Source organism: Phyllopteryx taeniolatus, chromosome 14 (genome assembly GCF_024500385.1).
Source record: "Phyllopteryx taeniolatus isolate TA_2022b chromosome 14, UOR_Ptae_1.2, whole genome shotgun sequence".
NCBI lineage: Eukaryota > Metazoa > Chordata > Actinopteri > Syngnathiformes > Syngnathidae > Phyllopteryx > Phyllopteryx taeniolatus.
In genome coordinates this window covers 3,740,664-3,758,483 of record NC_084515.1, presented here as the reverse complement: position 1 = coordinate 3,758,483, position 17,820 = coordinate 3,740,664, and the positions used below count along the sequence as shown (strand labels likewise).

Genomic DNA, 17,820 nt, shown 5'->3' with positions numbered 1-17,820 from the left:
TGTCAGAGATAAAATATCCAATGAGTTGGAAATATTAGTCAAGATTCATGAATTCTACTGTCCCCACGCTGAGACCTCAGACTCTTTGATTCCGTTGATAATCTTGCTGGACGTCTTCATCCTCTCATCCAGGGCTTTGCTAAGTTCGCTGATCTTCATTTCTAGCATTTGCTTTTCATCTGAGTCATCAACACCTTTCAGTCGTGCAAGCTTTTTCTCCAAAAGGATAATTTGGAAGTCCTATAACGCAAGTGTGTGAAAGTAAGGCATGTGTGTGAAAGTAGTAGCACAAGTCCAGTTTTAGGTGTTTTAGTTTGCATACTTTTTCACTCATGATCATCTGCTGTCTTATCAAATGCTTCTCCTGTTTCCTGAGCTCACGTTCCAGACTAGTGATGGTAGATTTGCTCCACAACTCTTGGGCCAAAGAGTCCTTCTCCATTCTTTTGAGGTTGTCAACATGCTGTTTACAACGGAAGAGGTCCTCCCTGCAGTCACGCAGTTGGACATCCAGCTCCTTGTTAAAAAAAAAAAAAACAACAACAACGTTGTTGCACACCATCCAATGTGATTAATGTATTGAAGTCCGAAGCTAGAAACATTAATAATACAGCAATAGTGACATTTTGTTGCTTTAATATGCTGTTAACCCCTGTACTATATATTCCATCCATCCATCCATTGTCCACTAGCCTACCATCCAAACAAAGCCAAGATAGTCAGGCATGAAGAATGAGTTATAGATAGGTGTCCATATTCCGTTTTATTGCCTGATTGTGGTGCGATTTTATCACTTAGTCTGCGTCAGGTCTTTGAGTTGTAGCGCAAATCTACAGGTTTCACTCTTGTAAACAAAGAACAACGATGAAGAGGACTGTTAATGTTTACTAGGGCTTGGACTTGCCCTCTAAATCCTGATTTGCTATTTGTGTTGACAGTAACGAATTACTTCCAAATCAGAATCGAACCATTACTCCAACAAATAATAGTCCAGCAAATGAAAGCTCCAATTTGATTATTTGAAAACTATCGTTTGAACCGGAAAGAGAGTACGCTGGCGCATTTTAGCTGCCACGCTTTGGCTACCGCTTCTCCCTGTGAGAAAGGTTTTTCTTTGGAGTTTAAAATGGCTTACTTTAACCAGGATCCTAAACCGTATCGTGGCCAAAGGTAGAACTCGGGTTAGTTTTGTGTCTGTCTGTGTTGTAAATACTCGCTGCCTTGGACCAGCTGCCTCCTCTCTAGCTAGCTTGCTGGCTCCCTCGCCAGGGCTACATACTAAATTGCCTGTAGGTGTGAATGTGAGTGTGAATGGTTGTTTGTTTATATGTGCCCTGCGAATGGCTGGCGACCAGTTCAGGGTGTACCCCGCCTCTCGCCTGAAGATAGCTGGGATAGGCTCCAGCACGCTCGTGACCCTAGTGAGGACAAGCGGTACAGAAAATGGATGGTTGGAAATGCAACGGAAATGCAGCTCTTGTCAGAATAAAGTAAGTAGTAAGTTAGTCTTTGAATCGTTGTGATTCGAATCTGAAAATGCTGATTCGACGTTTTTTCTGCAGACTCAAATGCCAATTGGAGTTAGTACCGATTTGTGAAGAGTCCTAGTGCTTACTTTCTCCCCAATAAACCTCGTGTGCCAGATGAGACAAATTCTGATGACTCCGACTAATTTTTGTGATGAAATGGTCATGGAAAATTTAATAAACTGTAAATTCTGATGTCCATACCCACAACATGCAGGGAACATAAAATTTGCTGATAATACTGGCAAGTTAATAATAATATATATAATACTGACAAGTTGGAAGTGTATGAGTTCTCACCTTTATGGTCTGCTCCTCATCTGTGAGGAACTGTTCCATTTGGGCAGCTTTCTCCTTCTCACTCAGGGCGTTCTGCGTCACAGCTTTCTGCTTCTCCTCAAGGGCAGCATTTTGGGCCGAGGTTTGCTTCATTCTACATTCAGGCATTAAGAAATAACTTGTTTACCCAAGCCCTACAATGTCAACCATTTACAGCTATGAAAAATAACAGAGAAAATGTGGCTGACTTGACATTGTTTTTCTCGATTTCTTCCTTGAGCCTGGAGATGTGGGACTTCATCGACTCCACAGTGGAGGTTGTTCCATCCAGTGAGGTTTTAAAACTTTTTAGCTGCAGACACATGTCAAACAAGTCAAATACACAATAACTTTAGATAGACTACAGTGAACCCTCACATATTCGCGGTTCGGCATTTGCCTGTTCAGGGATCTTTTGGGAACCTTCATTTAGTCAGGCCAAAGCCCTTTATAATTGGAAAAAGTGCTTTGCCACCATCTTGTGGCAATTATAGGCAATTACAAACCTTTCTTGTATGTTGCCAAATTATTTGCTGATTTTTGCGGGGGTTCACTGTATAAAATTATAATCTGCTGAGACATTTTCACCTCATCCTGCATTTCCATATAATTCTTCTCATGCTCCTTCAGTTCCTGCCGTAGTTTTGCAGCCTCACGATTGGCTGTGGCCAATTTCCCCTCTTTTTGCTTGTTGTCATTCATCTGCGAGTCGTGCAAGTGCTTCATTTCTGTCAAGGAGCCATTCCTTTCCCTGATGATTTGGTTGGTCTCTGCAAGTTTCTAGAATGACAGATGGACTTGTGTGTGTTACACGGGTGTGTGTATTGTCAGGGGTTTTCTTAGGTCGAATTAAAGCAGGTGTGGTACCATCCTGATCATCTGAGGATGGGAAATTCAGGCCTCTTTTTTATCCGAAATTAGGCAGAGTTGGCCGGCTCTAAATTTTATGTAGAAAACCCCCTGACAGTGTTCACATTGTGTTGGTAATATTTGCGGCTGGGTTACCAGAGCCCACTGTTGTATATCAGCATCTCTTTGCTTCATCTGTTGGATGGTGTTTTCCCACTGGTGGATGATCTGCTCAGTTTCCTGGTGAGCCTTCTGCAAATTCTCTGTCATCTTGTCTAAAGCAATCTGGGTGGAAAATGGAAAATGTTTGATTCTAGATGACAACAATTGTGTCTGTTCTGTTCTGTTATTTGTTATATGAGGTATAGATAGCATGAGATACTGTATATATATGGCTTCACATTAACACATTTGTCGCTACCCGACAAATGTGGGTGAATTTCAGCATCGGCGGGTAATACCGCCACGCTCACTAGCCACTTTGGCGAGTTGTAATTCGACCGGGAAAAAATTCTGTCAACAAATTGTTGTTTTTTTGGAGTGTGTGTAAGGGTTTTGGAGATATTTTTTGGTATGTGTTAGAACAAAATATTATTTTCGGCCTATACGGCACCTCATTCAAATTCCTTTCTTTCTTCTCCACTGGTGAGGATGCTTTTTCTCAACATGAAATTGCCACACCAGTCACATACACAAGAGCCATGAAATAATCAACCATAGAGTTTGCTACATTTTACCTGTGCAGATAAATTCTCTGTCATTTCCATGTCAAGTGCTTTGCGCTTTTTATTGGCCTCCAGCGTTGTCCTCTCAATGGCCAAAGTGAGTGACTGCAGGACAGACCATTAAGATCAAGGCCTTCAAACTATCTATACAAGCTTGCTTCATTACCTTGATCCTCTGCTCATCCTGCTGCGCATACTTGATAATGGCCATCACGTCGTCATCTTTTCGTGCCGACTCATCCAAAAAAGAATCCATGGCCTGCTGGTCCCAGTCCATTTGGATGCGAAAGTGCTCCAGCTTTTGTTTCACCTTGAATATGTGACTCTGATAATATGAGCAAAGGTTAATACAGTAGTCACATTGTGGCATCTGTGATATCATATTAAAATAAAAAGTTTGGAAGTTTATGGACCTCCAGCATGTTTTTCCTCTCAGCCAAAGATAGAAGCTCGTTTTCCATCTGAGTATTCTCCTGCGTCAGATGGCCAATTTCTCTCTGTGCGATGGCAGTGAGGTGTATCTCCACTTCAGTTTCTCTGTCTTTGGCCTGGCACAGAGCCTTTGCACAACAACCACACAGCATATACAGCGGTGCCTTGAGACAGGAGGTTAATTTATTGCGTGACAACGCTCATAACTCAAGGTAAGCATACCTCAAATCAGCTTTCCCATTGAAATAAAGTTATTTGTTCTAGCCTCCCCCGAAAATGTGTTTGTTTTTTAATAAGAAAAATGCACTATACACTATAATGTTGTAATGTACTTATTAAAACATGCAGTATTGACATAATTAAATATAAGGTATAGAATTAAACATTTATGGCCAAATATTTTGCTTCAGTTCAATGGATATTGTGCTGCTCCTTGTGGTGTATGCGCCTCGGCTACCTGGGGGCAGAAAAATCTCACTGCACACCACCACACTAAAATGTCACAAAAACTATACACAGTGGTGGATTGAGATACAAATTTAATTGGTCCCATGACCATGCTCCTAACTGAAAACACTTGTATCTCAAATCATCTTCCCCATTGAAATGAACAAAAATGCCATTTATCCGTTCCAGCCTCCCCCCAAAAAACAACAAACATTTCTGACAACATTTAGAATGGAAAGAATTGAACAGTTTTTGCTACATTTGTTGCTTCAATTCAATGGACATTGTGCTGCTCCTTCTGGTGTGCGCGGCTTGGCCACCCGGGAGCAGTACGATACAGACATATGGCTATACATGGAGAAGGTCACAGCTCCTCAGTGAGCCGCAGTAATATTAGTCATTCTTTGCAGCGGATAAAGAATATTATCCTGTGAGTATTGCTACAGTATATTATCTGTCAACATCTGTTGCTCCACTGTTTGTGTTGAAATAGCCCTTGCTAAAGGGTTATAACACCACAACTATCGATACTATTTGTTAGGCCGTCTCTGGCGTTTTGCATAATGTGTTTGCATAAAGCTAGCGGAAGGCAAAGTTGTGTATTTGTTTTAAATAAACATGAAATTTGTTGTATGCTTAGTTTGATGGTAAACTTTAACTGGGAGTGGCAATAAACATCTTAAAGCCTCTTTTTTTTGAAGATTTGTTCCGTCTGCTAACCTGCTGCTCATATTGAAGTGAGTTGCGTTTACTGCCACCTTCCAGTGTATCTAAAATTTTTGTTCGCAAGTCACAGCAAAAAAATTGTCCGAATGACGGCTTGAGACTTAAAAATCTCGTAAACCGGGTCACTCATATCTCAAGGCACCACTGTACTCATTAGAACTGTAACTTCATATTGCACTTTTTCTGCCGTGTGGGAAAGAAAATACCTCCATATTTTCTAGCTCTGCTTTAACATGTTTCAAGAATTCCGTTGCCAGTTGCGTTTGATCTTTGTGACTCTCTCGCTTGCTTCTCAATAGCCAGAGTTCTTTCCTTTTCTTGATAATCTGTGATGTAATCAGATGACAGGAATTATGTGAAAGATGTAACACAAAAAAAAGGAATAAATCATACTGCAAAAATTTTAATCTAACCAAAAGAAAAACAATTATAACAAGCACCCCCCCCCCCCCCCACCCTAAAAATCCTAATATGCTATTATAAATTGTTAGTTTTATGAGTGGTTATGAATAAATTTATCCCATAATAAGAAATATCATATCTCTTTAAGTGTAGGCAGTAAAAATACATTATAGTTTCAGGACTGTTTACTTAAAGAAATTTTGGCTCGTCAAATTTTCCTGTTCTATTGGCAGATAACTTTGCTTAAATTAAATACAGTAATAAATCTTCACTTCATTACTTTTTTCTTGTTTTTTTAAAGATATCTTTGCAGTGTAAGATGAGAAAAAAAATAGTAACACTGTATGTTTCCCCAAAATTTCAAAGAAATAAAATATAAGATTAGTGATGTATTCAAAAAATAAATCTCTCACCTCTTCTATTAAAGCCTTGTTTTCAGCATTAGGCCCAGGAACAGCGTAACACTCCTCCCAGCCCATCTCTGGGAAAACTGCCATGGCAACACTCAACATTATACATCAATCCAAAGTCACCCCAATTTCCAGGTCGAAATTTAATTCAAAAGTTTTTTTTGTTTGTTTTGGGGTTTTTTTTAAGCTGTGTTACAACCAGTGGCTTCTTGCTGTAAGCTGGGAGGACTGGTGTTTGTTGTCAGTCGCTCCTAGCAACCATTCCGGTCTTTTTTTTTTTTTTTAAACATGAGCACCAGGAGGAGGCAGTAAGCAGCCAAGCCTCAAACGCACTCACACAGCAGGGCACAAACAAAATACAAAAATGACGAAAATTTGTCATTATAAAAAAAAAGCAACAACAACAAAAAATCTAACATTATCATTGGCAAAATCTTTCAGTAACTCCCAAGACAACAGCTGTGGTACACATTGCTGCTTTATTTGTAAAATGATCTGGGGTAAAAATGTAGAAGCGTAACATATTAAGAAGAGTATCACTGTTGTGGTACACATTGCTGCTTTATTTGTAAAATGATCTGGGGTAAAAATGTAGAAGCGTAACATATTAAGAAGAGTATCAGGTTTTGTCAAACTTGTCAAAATGGCAATTGCCATGACAAAAAATATTTGTGTATATTTATTTCCCCAATGAACTCCATAAAAAAAGGTAAAATACCTGTTATAGCTTATTGTACATAATCCAAGTAAAAACAGTGTATAACTAGAGAAAGCAATTTTTGTGGTAATTGAATGTGAATGCTGAAGAGCTGACGGAAATTTTGGGAATGTGAAAAATGTCGATATCACAATAAAGTGCTTTTGGTGTGCTCATCAGAATGACAGTCACCATGAAAATGTAGCAGAATGGAACTTTCATGTCTTACTATATAAGCGGTCAAACGTTTGCAGACATACCAGCACAATGTGCTCTCTTACAATGCGTTTCCTTCCTTTTATACCTTTTTTCTTCATTGGATGCTCGTGATTTTGGCATGTCCCACACACTGCTATGCTAACTACAAAGTTGTCAAATACGTTTTATTTCTTTTTATTGTTATTTGATAGAATGAGTCATTTTGATCATGTTTTTTCTATTTTCAGAAGCATATTGAACATTTTACACATATCCCTGAAACTGCTGCCCACCCTGTAATAATGGGGTAACTTGCCCTTAAAAAAAAACTAACTGATATTTTCAGTGACATTACGACCAGCAATTTGCCGGTCTTCAATGGAGGCTGAAACGGTGGATAGTTGCAGAGTAAATATTTATACTTTTGTTTTGTAATTTTCATCATATTATGTGTGTAGCTGGGCGTTATCAAATGTAACATGTCCATTGTATCATAGTGAAATAGCAAGTATATTAAACAGCACAGTCAGCTTTCAATTCCACATAGTGCTCATAAAATGCTGACATTAGCCAAAAATGTCCAGCAAGCAAGCTCGCAAATTCTGCTGTCCGCATCTACATTGTCTTCATGCAGTTCATTTTTTTTTTTTTTTTTTAGTATTTAAGTGAGGAAGCTTGAGCAATACACATTTCTAAAAACATGACATATATGTAATACTATGAATATGGAGTTCAGTGGAAAATCCCAAGATATTTTTCATGAAATGGGCATGTCTCTCATGTTGATAGACTGAAAAACATCCTGAATATCCTGAATTTTGAATCAATTGTGGAAGGAGTGGAAGGACAAAAAGTGGGCTGAATAAGACAAATAGAAAATGTAGGTGCAGAATAACATGAATATGTGTGAATTCTCTTGAGTATTCACACAAAATATTGTCATAGAATGCAAGTTTTCAGTTGTTTGGTCTACATTCAGTTAAACAGAACTACAGTACAATGCAGCAATTACCTGCATTCATCAGGCTTCTATTTTTGCTTCAGGTCTTCCCCTAGAGTTGTGAACTGGAATTTACTTGTTAATTTACTAGTGAGTGGCACATAAGGACATACATAAAATCCAGTACACACTCGCAAGGACAGAGGGTCAAGGGCTTAGCTCCTGACCATCCAAAAGTCTTGACAGGGCAAAAATGTTAGGGCAGATCCTTGCCCAGAATCACAGTCTTCACAGTTGTGTCCGGATCATCAGAAGGCTTGCGGCTACTGGCTGAGAATGCAGCACACCTATTGGGTAAAGGGAAGAATGTGCTTCAATACAGAAATGCAGCACACTTGAAACATTGTATAGCTAAAAACATTTACATAGTGGTACCCAGTGTTTGGAAGATTATTTTGGAAGTGTGTTTGGTGATAATTACAAGTTATCCTGCTGAAAATGTAAAGGCAGTGTAATTATTTCAATTACTTTCTCAAAGTAATATAACGAATTACATTTGATTACATTTGGATCACTTGTCTTAATTTTGAATGTGAATGAATCAACAGGATCCGTGGATGTTTCCACTAAACAAGTGGATTAATAGCATAGATCATTATTTTGGAATTAACCGTAAATTTGTTCTCTACACAAATAATAAACTGACCAAAAAAAAATTTTGAAATTGAAATACATAATAAAATTGTTGCATAACAAATTGTTGCATTTGAGTTGGAAAATGTATGTTTTATATATACCAAATATTACTTCTATTAGTTTTATACAACCTTCACATGCTTTATTGTTCCATTGTGACTAGTACTAGCTCTTTTCCGGCCATGCTGTGCGTACTAGTTGTTCCCAGCCATGTTTTGACTTCTAGCTTGTTTTTTGATAAAGATAAGTTGAGTGTAGCTGGACAAAGATAATTGTTTTGCTTTCCTTCTCTGTCTTTCTCACTTCGATATAACGAAGGTGTTTCTTTGCCTGGGGTTCAGTAAGGGGTGACAACTCATAAGACTTGTACCGTTTCCTCTCTCTGCAAATACTTTTCTTTTTTCTTTGTAATAAAAACCCACAAACACAAGATTGCTTCCTTCCTCATTCTGTCAGAAAAAGTTTTGCCAAAACACATTATAAGTATACAACGTGGAAAACCACCATAACATACCATGTTCACCTATTGACAAATGTTCACAATTTACAGTCTCGCTTCATATGACAACCCAGATAAGTGAATGTTCCATAAAAAAAATCAAAAATTATAAAAATGAAATTGTTCAAAAGTCAATGTTTTTTTTTTATGTTCAAAAGTGTAACTGAGTCTAACCTTTTCAAAATATCAGACAAACTAATCGATTGCAGCACAAGGTGGCGCTTTGAGGCCATATTTGGAAAACTATCTCATGTTTGAGACTACAGCAGAATGGCACATGACCACAAAGAGCCAATCACAAGCACCGGCTTTACAAGGAGGAAGTGTTGTGAAAAATAAAGCCGAGCTTTTGCGGCTATTTTTCAAATGTAAAAAATTGTAAACATGAAAATTTCCAAAAGCAACCATAATCTAATTACAATTTTTCTCCCAGTAATATAATGGATGACGATTACATACATTTTGTAATTCAATATCATAATATCATTACATGTAATTCATTACTCCCCAACAGTGGTGGCACATTGACTTATGACTTTAATTTGTTCTGTGACCAAGCTCAGAACAAAACAATACCATTTTTTTGTTACGCGTTCTTAATAAAGAAAAATAGCTCTCTATTGTATAAAAACATAATAAAAGAGAATGTAAAGCAATAAACTGCCTAGATGAAGAGTAATTACTATATGTATGCTCTAGTATTTGTGCGCCGGATGTGTGCTTTAAGGGGTGTGGTCTAATGCATAATATCAGGAGCCTGAGTCGGGTTAATCTGCGTGTGAGCGTCTGGGCATGAGTGGTGGTCTACAGCAGCTCCTTGGAAGTGTTCTCATATTGGCAACTTTGGCTCTCGTTTCATTACTGTACCTTAACTGGCCCATTTTTTCCCACTTCCTTCTATCGCTGGCATATTTGAAGATTACAAGCAACTTAAATTTTGGCTCAAAAAACAACCAAGCGATGGCTCGTAACTAAAAAAAAGAACTCGAAAGTTGGGACACTCATAAGTCAAGGTACCACTGTATTTGAAAAAAAAGAAGATATTTGTGCATTTCACCCAAAACATAGACTAAAGTTTTTTGTTTTTTTTAAATAACGTGTTTGACCTGACTGAGAGAGAGCTGCTGACCAGGTTGGACCCTCGACTTATGCCAGGGGTGGCAAGAGATGGAAAAAGCAGATTGGCCTGGAAGAAGCACACAAGTAAGCATTATTACATCTACAGACGATCAAGTATAAATATTTAAACAATAATTAGCTCATCTCGATTTACTCATAAATGTACTTAAGTGTGAAATCTGGGCTTGTTTAGTTAAACACAAAGCTATGTGGATATGCAGGTAATTGTACCTACTGCTATTTAGTGCAAGGGCATAGCTCTGAATGGCAACACCAAGGACAAACATGCTTACATTATTTATAGTAAATAAATACAGAGAGGTTTGGAATCACTGATCGACATCAATTTACCACGAGGAATTGTTCAAAATGTTCGTTTCGTCCGCATGACTTCATTGGTGACAGATAGACAAATGCCTTGAAGAGCACAACCTGCTGAAAGTGTTGCTGCAGTGCCGATTTGAGGCGAGGTTTGAACTTGGTAGCGGTGATGAGCATCTCATTGATAGAATCGTTAAATTCCATTTGCTGCCTGACTTCTTTCTCTAGATCCTGTTTGGCTTGTAGTCGATTCTTCAAGGCACTGTTAATTTCCTGAGACAGCAGAAAAAAAAGAAAAGAAAAGAATGATGCTTCGGGACATACTTCCAAGGACACCTGTCAAATTCAATGCCTGGAGCAAATTATGTGCACCTGTGTACTTTATGTTTCTTTCTGAAATACCAAAATTGTGAATTGCCTTCACTTTTGATTAATTTAGGTAATACCCCTTTTTTTTAAAAATAAAAAATAAAAAACGAACAAATGTTGAACAAACAATTTTACTTCTGATTTCAAACCTATGTATCCATCCAGCCATCCATTTTCTGAGCCGCTTCTCCTCACTAGGGTTGCGGGCGTGCTGGAGCCTACCCCAGCTGTCATTGGGCAGGAGGCGGGGTACACCCTGAACTGGTTGCCAGCCAATCGCAGGGCACATAGAAACAAACAACCATTTGCACTCACAGTCATGCCTACGGGCAATTTAGAGTCTCCAATTAATGCATGTTTTTGGGATGTGGGAGGAAACCAGAGTGCCCGGAGAAAACCCACACAGGCACGGGGAGAACATGCAAACTCCACACAGGCGGGGCGGGGGATTGAACCCGGGTCCTCAGAACTGTGAGGCTGACGCGCTAACCAGTTGCCCACCGTGCCGCCTGCGCGATGCAATCAAACCCAATTGGACCTAACCATCGCAAAAAAATAATTATTTTTAAATGACAGTCGGCACCACACCCCCGTGATTTGATATATACTGTATGGACGCCCTGCAACCTTAAATGGAGGGCCTGTATAGGTTTTTGAGTCTCAACATGCAGTTATGTATATCGTACTTTATCATATTTATTAAACCATAAAAAGAGAGTAATAATTCACAAAGAAGCGAGTTGCTAAAGAGAGAGGGCGTGGCCGAGAATAGAAAGAATAGTGGGGATAAAAGGAAAAGCTCAGCTTGCTCCCGTTCACTTGAACGTACCTGGAGCGGTATCAGAATCTGAATCAGAATCATCTTTATTTGCCAAGTATGTCCAAAACACACAAGGAATTTGTCTCCCGTAGTTGGAGACAAATCGGTCGCGTACATTTTGGCCTCATGATTCGCTATTTCTTCCACAGGTACATTATAAATGATGAATATAGTTAAGCATTGTTGTAAAACACAATGTATGTATACTTTATATATTGTATTTGTATGGTTTGATGGTGGTGCGGGTGCCGGCTGTCTCTTACTTGCTTAAATTTTTGTTATTTCCAGCACGTGTGAAAGCTTATGTCCATTTTTGATTGGCTGTTACCTGCAACGTTACGACGCCACCTGAATTACACTGGGCGACAGTTCGGTCGGGTTCGGCTGCATTGCTCGGTGTGGGGCAGCATTTACTTAAGTACGTTGTAGAATTTTTGTGCAATTGTTTGTCCATTAGTTGTGTTTGTATTGTGTTATCTTCGGTCATAAAACATCCATCCGTATTTTAAAAATGAAACTTTTGTCAGTTTACCCCACATCCCCTCAAAAAAGTTTGTTTTCAAAATACACAGCATTGTTTATTAAATCTTACTAAATTCTCATGAGGTCAAGCTTAAAAAATGTGGCTTTTAGTACCTGTAGCTCCTCACGAAGCTTTTGAACGAGTTGCCTCTTGGACTCCAACGTCTCCTTGGCTACCTGAAGCTGTTCTTCAAGCTCAAATTTTTCCTGATAATCTGGAGCTGACGTGCAAACACAAATATTGTTACTTAGACATTTGCTTTGATCTGCATTTCAGATGCTACAGTGGACTGACAACTCAATAGTAAAACTAGAGAATGGAATTTCTGTAGGAATTGCGTGCAAATGCTGGCGAGCTGACGCTGACCTGAAATGCTGGGGAATGAATTGAATAGATGAAATGTTAAATCTGAGACTTAAAAGTTGGAATGGTTTGAATCAGTTGAGTGTCATGTGGAAGGAGGAGATATATACAAACAGTATGTTAATTATGTTCAGCTCATTCAGGACATCCTGTGAACTACTTATCACATTCCCAAATTTTCATGGTAAATTCACAAATTAAGAGATCTAAAGACTTGTATTTAAATCATCTCTCTCCATTGAAATGAATGGAAACTCAATTTGTTTCAGCCTCCCACAAAAACTACAAAAATTTAATGTTTTTTAACAAGAATGATAGTTGCTATAATACTGTACTTTATAAAAACATACAGTAATGACAAAATTACATTTTTTATTTCAATACAATGGACCTTGTGTTGCTCTTTCCTTGGCCACCTGGAGGCCATACAGCCATACAAATAAACATGGAGACAGTCAGCTTCTCAGCCACAGTAATATTAGTCATTCTTCGCAGAGGATAAAGAATATAAGCCTGAGAGTATTGTTATATTATCAAATATCCGTTGCTTAAAGCGTTATTATTCAAGGGTTATTACACTGCGACACCGATGCTATTTGATAGCCCGTCACTGTAAGGCAGTTTGTTAGCACTGTTTGTTAGCATCTAGCTAAAGCAAAGCTATTTGATTGTTTTCAATACTCAATTCGTAATTCTCTTTGTTTTATGTTTAGTTTGACAGTAAACTTCAAGTGGGAGTGACATCAAACAGTTTGAATCCTTTTTTTTTTGAAGAAGAAGAAGAATTGCTCACTCCCACCATACACACTCATAACTGAAAGTTTTGCTCGCAAGTCAAAGAAAAAGAAATGGCCAAACAGCTCATATCTTGAAAAGTCACAAGTCGGGTCACTCATATGTCAAAGTGCAACTTTATTTGGAAGTTGTTTGGAGAAACGTGGAACAAGGGGCAGGGCAAAACGTGAGCAGGTCAGCATTCACACAATAAATAAAGATGACTATCTACAGAGGGTTTTTAAAGTCTACAAGAAAATAAGAAATACTGTATTGCAACTGATAAGAGTGTAACAGTCAGGTTTACATACTGGCTTCTTTCGCTTTGACGACTGTTGTATGAAATCCAGTATTACTGAAATGGAATAATAGAGTCGTGTTCTCCAGAGCTTTATTTTCCTGTTCGGCTTTGTGGATTTTGTTATCTAGACACTCCCCTTGCTGCTTGAGTTCCGCTTTCTCCAGCGCAGCCTAGTGGAAAAGAGTCGTGTTTTAGTGACGGTGCCCGACGAAATACCTAATGTAGCATAATTGTAAATTTTATAAATTAAAAAAAAATTATTACCTGTGCGATGTAGTGAGCTTGAGACTTCACTGCATCCTCGTCATCCTCTTGGGCTGCCATGGTAAAGGTCACAACCTCGTAATGTTTCTTTGAGGCGTCAATCTTAGACAACTTTCCATTCAATTCCATACTAAGGAGGATAACAGTAAAGAAAAGAAATTGCAGGCCAGTTAAATGTTCCTGCGATATGGTTGACCTCAAGGAGGCGCAAATTACCCATACAAGTGGTAAGGATCGATATGACCATTTCAAGAAGCAATTTTTTGTTTTTATTTTGAGGCGTGTTGCCGCCCTGTGCGGCCGCACATAATGCACATGCCATCACCCGCTGCTGTGGCGGGCCCAGAACGAAGACAGGTTTCCCCGTTTGGCCAAGTTGTGCAAACGCTATGTGGCTTTCCCAGCTGTAAGCACACCAAACAAGGAGATTTTTTTTCCTCTGGCTGAAAACACCATCAAGCGACAGCGGGCAAGCCTTCAACTAGGCCAATTTCATTCTTCATTATTAGACTATGTGGCAGGCCAAGAACAAAAAACAAAACAAAAAAAACATTCAGATGGCTACAAAGGCCCCCGGGACGTACTTTAGAAACCCCCTGATGTAAGAGACAGTAACGTTCTGTTTCAACAGTTTAGTCAGTTTTACCTGATTTTCTGTCTCTCCTGCTCCGTGGTCCTCAACTGCTGACTGAGCATTTGACTGTAGACTCTGATCTCCTCTTGCCTCTCCTGGATGGCTTTCTTCACATTCAGTTGTCTTTTCTCCAAGGACACCATGCTGTTGGCTTTATTGTACAGCAGATCCCGCTTACGCCTCACCTCCAGTTTGGAGATGTTCTGCTCCACGATGTGTTCCTGATGAGGGGGTGAGACAGTGCATGGTCGATCCGTTATTCAGAGACATACAATACTGTCCAAAGGTTTCAAGGTCACCCAGAAAATTTCATCTTTTCTATTATGTAGCTTGAGGTCATGACCCTTATCAGCGCACCAAAAGACTGATCGCCATGGTAACGACCTGACTCAGCTACGTTCTGCCGAAAGACCAGCATAGAGGCCTGTTCTATATCAACTCCAATCCATCCAATAAACCGACACTTTATGTTATCACAAACAGGCATTAATATCTAAACAGCTGGCAAGTAAAATGAGTGAAAATGTCAAATGAGGCCAGATGAGCTATTTTCCCTCCCCGGTGTAATGTGACTTGTTAGTTTTCCAAGGGCTCAGTTGTGAATGAAGAACAGGTGTATTAAATTTCAATCTTTATCAATATTTCATACTGGTCACTGGAAAATCCATATGGAATCCTCAATCCTGCATTGCCATTGGATAAGCAGCATACCTGTTTCTTCAGCGCGAGTTTCTTCAGCTCTCTCTCGATATTATTATTGATCAGCTTCACTTCTGCTACTTTGTTGTACAGCTCTTCCTTCTGATCAGCGGAGTCCTCCCTCTCTTTCCTCAAATAGCGAATGTCCTCCTGCCACAGGCAAAAGAATATCCAGTAAGATGTCATCATTTTTGAAAATTGGCATATAGTACTGTGCACTATCTGACCTCAGACTCCTTGATTTTGATGAGAATCTTACTGCACGTCTTCTTCCTCTCTTCGAGGAATGTGAGCAGCTCCGTGATCTTTAATTCCATCCCTATCTTTTCGTCGGAATCACCGACAACACCTTGCAGTCGTGCTAGTTTTTTATCTAAAATGATCAACTGGGAGTCCTAATGCAGACGTGGCGAATAAAGAACGTTAGAGAAAGCAGTCAGGGAGGGGTAGCTGTTTTTAAGCTATGCTTACCTTTTCATTCATGATCATCATCTGTTTGACTAAGTAGTCCTCCTGTTTGCTGAGCTGGTTTTCCAACGTGTTGATGGTGCATCTGCTCCGTAATATATGTGCCATATAATTCTTTTCCTTTTCCCTAAAGTCCTCCCCATGCTGTTTGCAGCAGACAAGCTCCTTGCCACGCTCACGTAGCTGAACTTCCAGCTCCTGGTGCACAAAACAGGACCACGTGCTACATGGTAAGTCGTTAATAAAGTACAGTGTTGCCTTCTGATACAAGTTAAATTTGTTCCGTGACCAGGCTAGCAATGCAAAACACGTTAGACCACTTTGTTCATTTTAATACCAATAGCCGGTTACCAGTGAAGATATTTTTGTTGTACCAAGTGTCATTAAAAATAAACAAAACACCGAAGAAACAAGGGTGGTCTAATATTTTTTTGACTGTATGTACAGTATCTGAAATCATCTTTCCCCAATTAAAAGGAATGGAAACACCATTAGGCAGCACGGTAGCCGACTGGTTAGCACATCTGCCTTACAGTTCTGACGACCCGGGTCACAAATCCGCCCTCGCCTGTGTGGAGTTTGCATGTTCTCCCTGTGCTTGCGTGGGTTTTCTCCGGGTACTCCGGTTTCTTCCCACATCCCCAAAAACATGCGTGGTAGGTTGATTGAAGACTCTAAATTTCCCGTAGGTGTGAATGTGAGTGCGAATGGTTGTTTGTTTATATGTGCCCTGCTATTGGCTGGCAACCAGTGCAGGGTGTACCCCGCCTCTCGCCCAAAGATAGCTGGGATTCAGCACCCCCGCGACCCTGGTGAGGATAAGCAATACAGAAAATGAATGCGTGGATGGAAATACCATTAATACATTTCAGCCTCCTTTCTCCAAGAAATAATTTTGTAATCTGTTTTTAATAAGAAAAATAGTACCACATATTATTGTACTTTATAAAAACATACAATAGAAAAAGAAGAAGAAGAATCATCTTTTATTGTCATGAACATGCATGCATGCACACGAAATTTGTTCTCTGCATTTAACCCATCACAGTGAACCCATACACATGTTAGTGGAACACACTGGAGCAGGGGGCAGCTGAAGCGCCCGGGGAGCATTTCGGGGTATCAGTGTCTTGCTCAAGGACACCACAGCCGTGAGTCCGGGGGATGTTGGCGGAATAATGACATTATTAAATAGAATGTAAAGAATAATACAGTTTTTGCCACATTCTTTGCTTAAATTCAATTGACATTGGGCTGCTCCTGCTGGTGTGTGGGTCTTGGCCAGCTGGAGGCAGTATAGTACAGACATACAGATATACTGCATATGGAGGCAGTTACTCCTCAGTAAGCCGGACTAATAGTTGTTATTCTTCGCAGAGGATAAAGAATATATGCCTGTGACTATTATTTTATCCGTCTACATGTGTTGCGCCACTGTTTAGTTAGTTGTTTTTCATTGTTTGTTGGCATTACGCTAAACAGACTTGTTACGCAAAGCTGATGCTATGCGGTAGTTTTAAATACACAACGATGTATTCTCATAGTTTTTAACGCGTGTAGGTGAAATATGCACAAGCCAAGCGCATAAGAAAAAGACTTATGCACCAATGGGAAAATATGGCCCTTTGTATATGCATGTATTAGTATCGATAATGAGTGAAGTGGCTAATGTGCAAAAAAATTTTGTGACTTAGCAAGATTACATGGCTTGACGTATAGCCCTAGTGACGAATTGACTCGACTTGCTTGTATTTTAGTGGGGACTCGACTTGATTTCCCTCATTTTTGCCACAGTAACTTGGGACTTGCTCGAAACATGAAGGTTAAGACACGAGACGTACCGTATTTGCACATGTGTAAGTAACTTCTTACCTTGATGGCCTGTTCCTCTTCCTTGAGGAAATTTTCCATCTGGCCAGCTCTCTCTTTCTCACTCAGGGCGTTTTCAGCTTCCGATTTCAGCTTCTCCTCGAGGGCAGCATTTTGGGCCCAGGTCTGAATCAGTCTGCAATCAAACAAAAATAGTAATCATTATTTATCAAAGGCCTATATTGGGTTACAGCATAACACTCCGGCTGTTAAATTGGACTGACTTGTCGTTGTTGTTCCGGATGTCTTCCTTGAGCCTGCGTATGTGGGACCTCATCGAGTGCACACTGGAGGTTGTTCTATCCAGTAAAGCTTTGCAACTTTTCCGCTGCAGACGCATGACAATACACACTGTTAATCTATAAAGCAACTAAAAATGGATCTGTCTTTAAAATTAATGATCTTTTTTTTTTTTTTTTTTTATCTTAATT

General features: G+C 39.5%; 1 protein-coding gene across 1 annotated transcript in view; it reads right to left on the bottom strand.

Moving 5' to 3' along the window:
- The window catches only part of ccdc39 (coiled-coil domain containing 39), a 34,074-nt gene that overhangs the window by 12,102 nt on the left and 4,152 nt on the right, over positions 1-17,820 (bottom strand). Inside the window, exons 8-30 of the mRNA XM_061798065.1 lie at positions 17,614-17,717; positions 17,393-17,525; positions 15,524-15,718; positions 15,280-15,447; positions 15,065-15,202; positions 14,366-14,574; positions 13,720-13,849; positions 13,460-13,625; positions 12,131-12,237; positions 10,417-10,578; positions 9,972-10,051; positions 7,954-8,017; positions 5,839-5,940; positions 5,230-5,349; positions 3,832-4,014; positions 3,585-3,743; positions 3,431-3,523; positions 2,850-2,978; positions 2,433-2,624; positions 2,054-2,157; positions 1,827-1,959; positions 323-517; positions 76-240 (exon numbers count right to left, since the gene is read on the bottom strand). Of these exons, the coding sequence (XP_061654049.1) occupies positions 76-240; positions 323-517; positions 1,827-1,959; positions 2,054-2,157; positions 2,433-2,624; positions 2,850-2,978; positions 3,431-3,523; positions 3,585-3,743; positions 3,832-4,014; positions 5,230-5,349; positions 5,839-5,940; positions 7,954-8,017; positions 9,972-10,051; positions 10,417-10,578; positions 12,131-12,237; positions 13,460-13,625; positions 13,720-13,849; positions 14,366-14,574; positions 15,065-15,202; positions 15,280-15,447; positions 15,524-15,718; positions 17,393-17,525; positions 17,614-17,717 (3,231 nt within the window). The remainder of the gene's footprint in view (positions 1-75; positions 241-322; positions 518-1,826; positions 1,960-2,053; positions 2,158-2,432; positions 2,625-2,849; positions 2,979-3,430; positions 3,524-3,584; positions 3,744-3,831; positions 4,015-5,229; positions 5,350-5,838; positions 5,941-7,953; positions 8,018-9,971; positions 10,052-10,416; positions 10,579-12,130; positions 12,238-13,459; positions 13,626-13,719; positions 13,850-14,365; positions 14,575-15,064; positions 15,203-15,279; positions 15,448-15,523; positions 15,719-17,392; positions 17,526-17,613; positions 17,718-17,820) is intronic.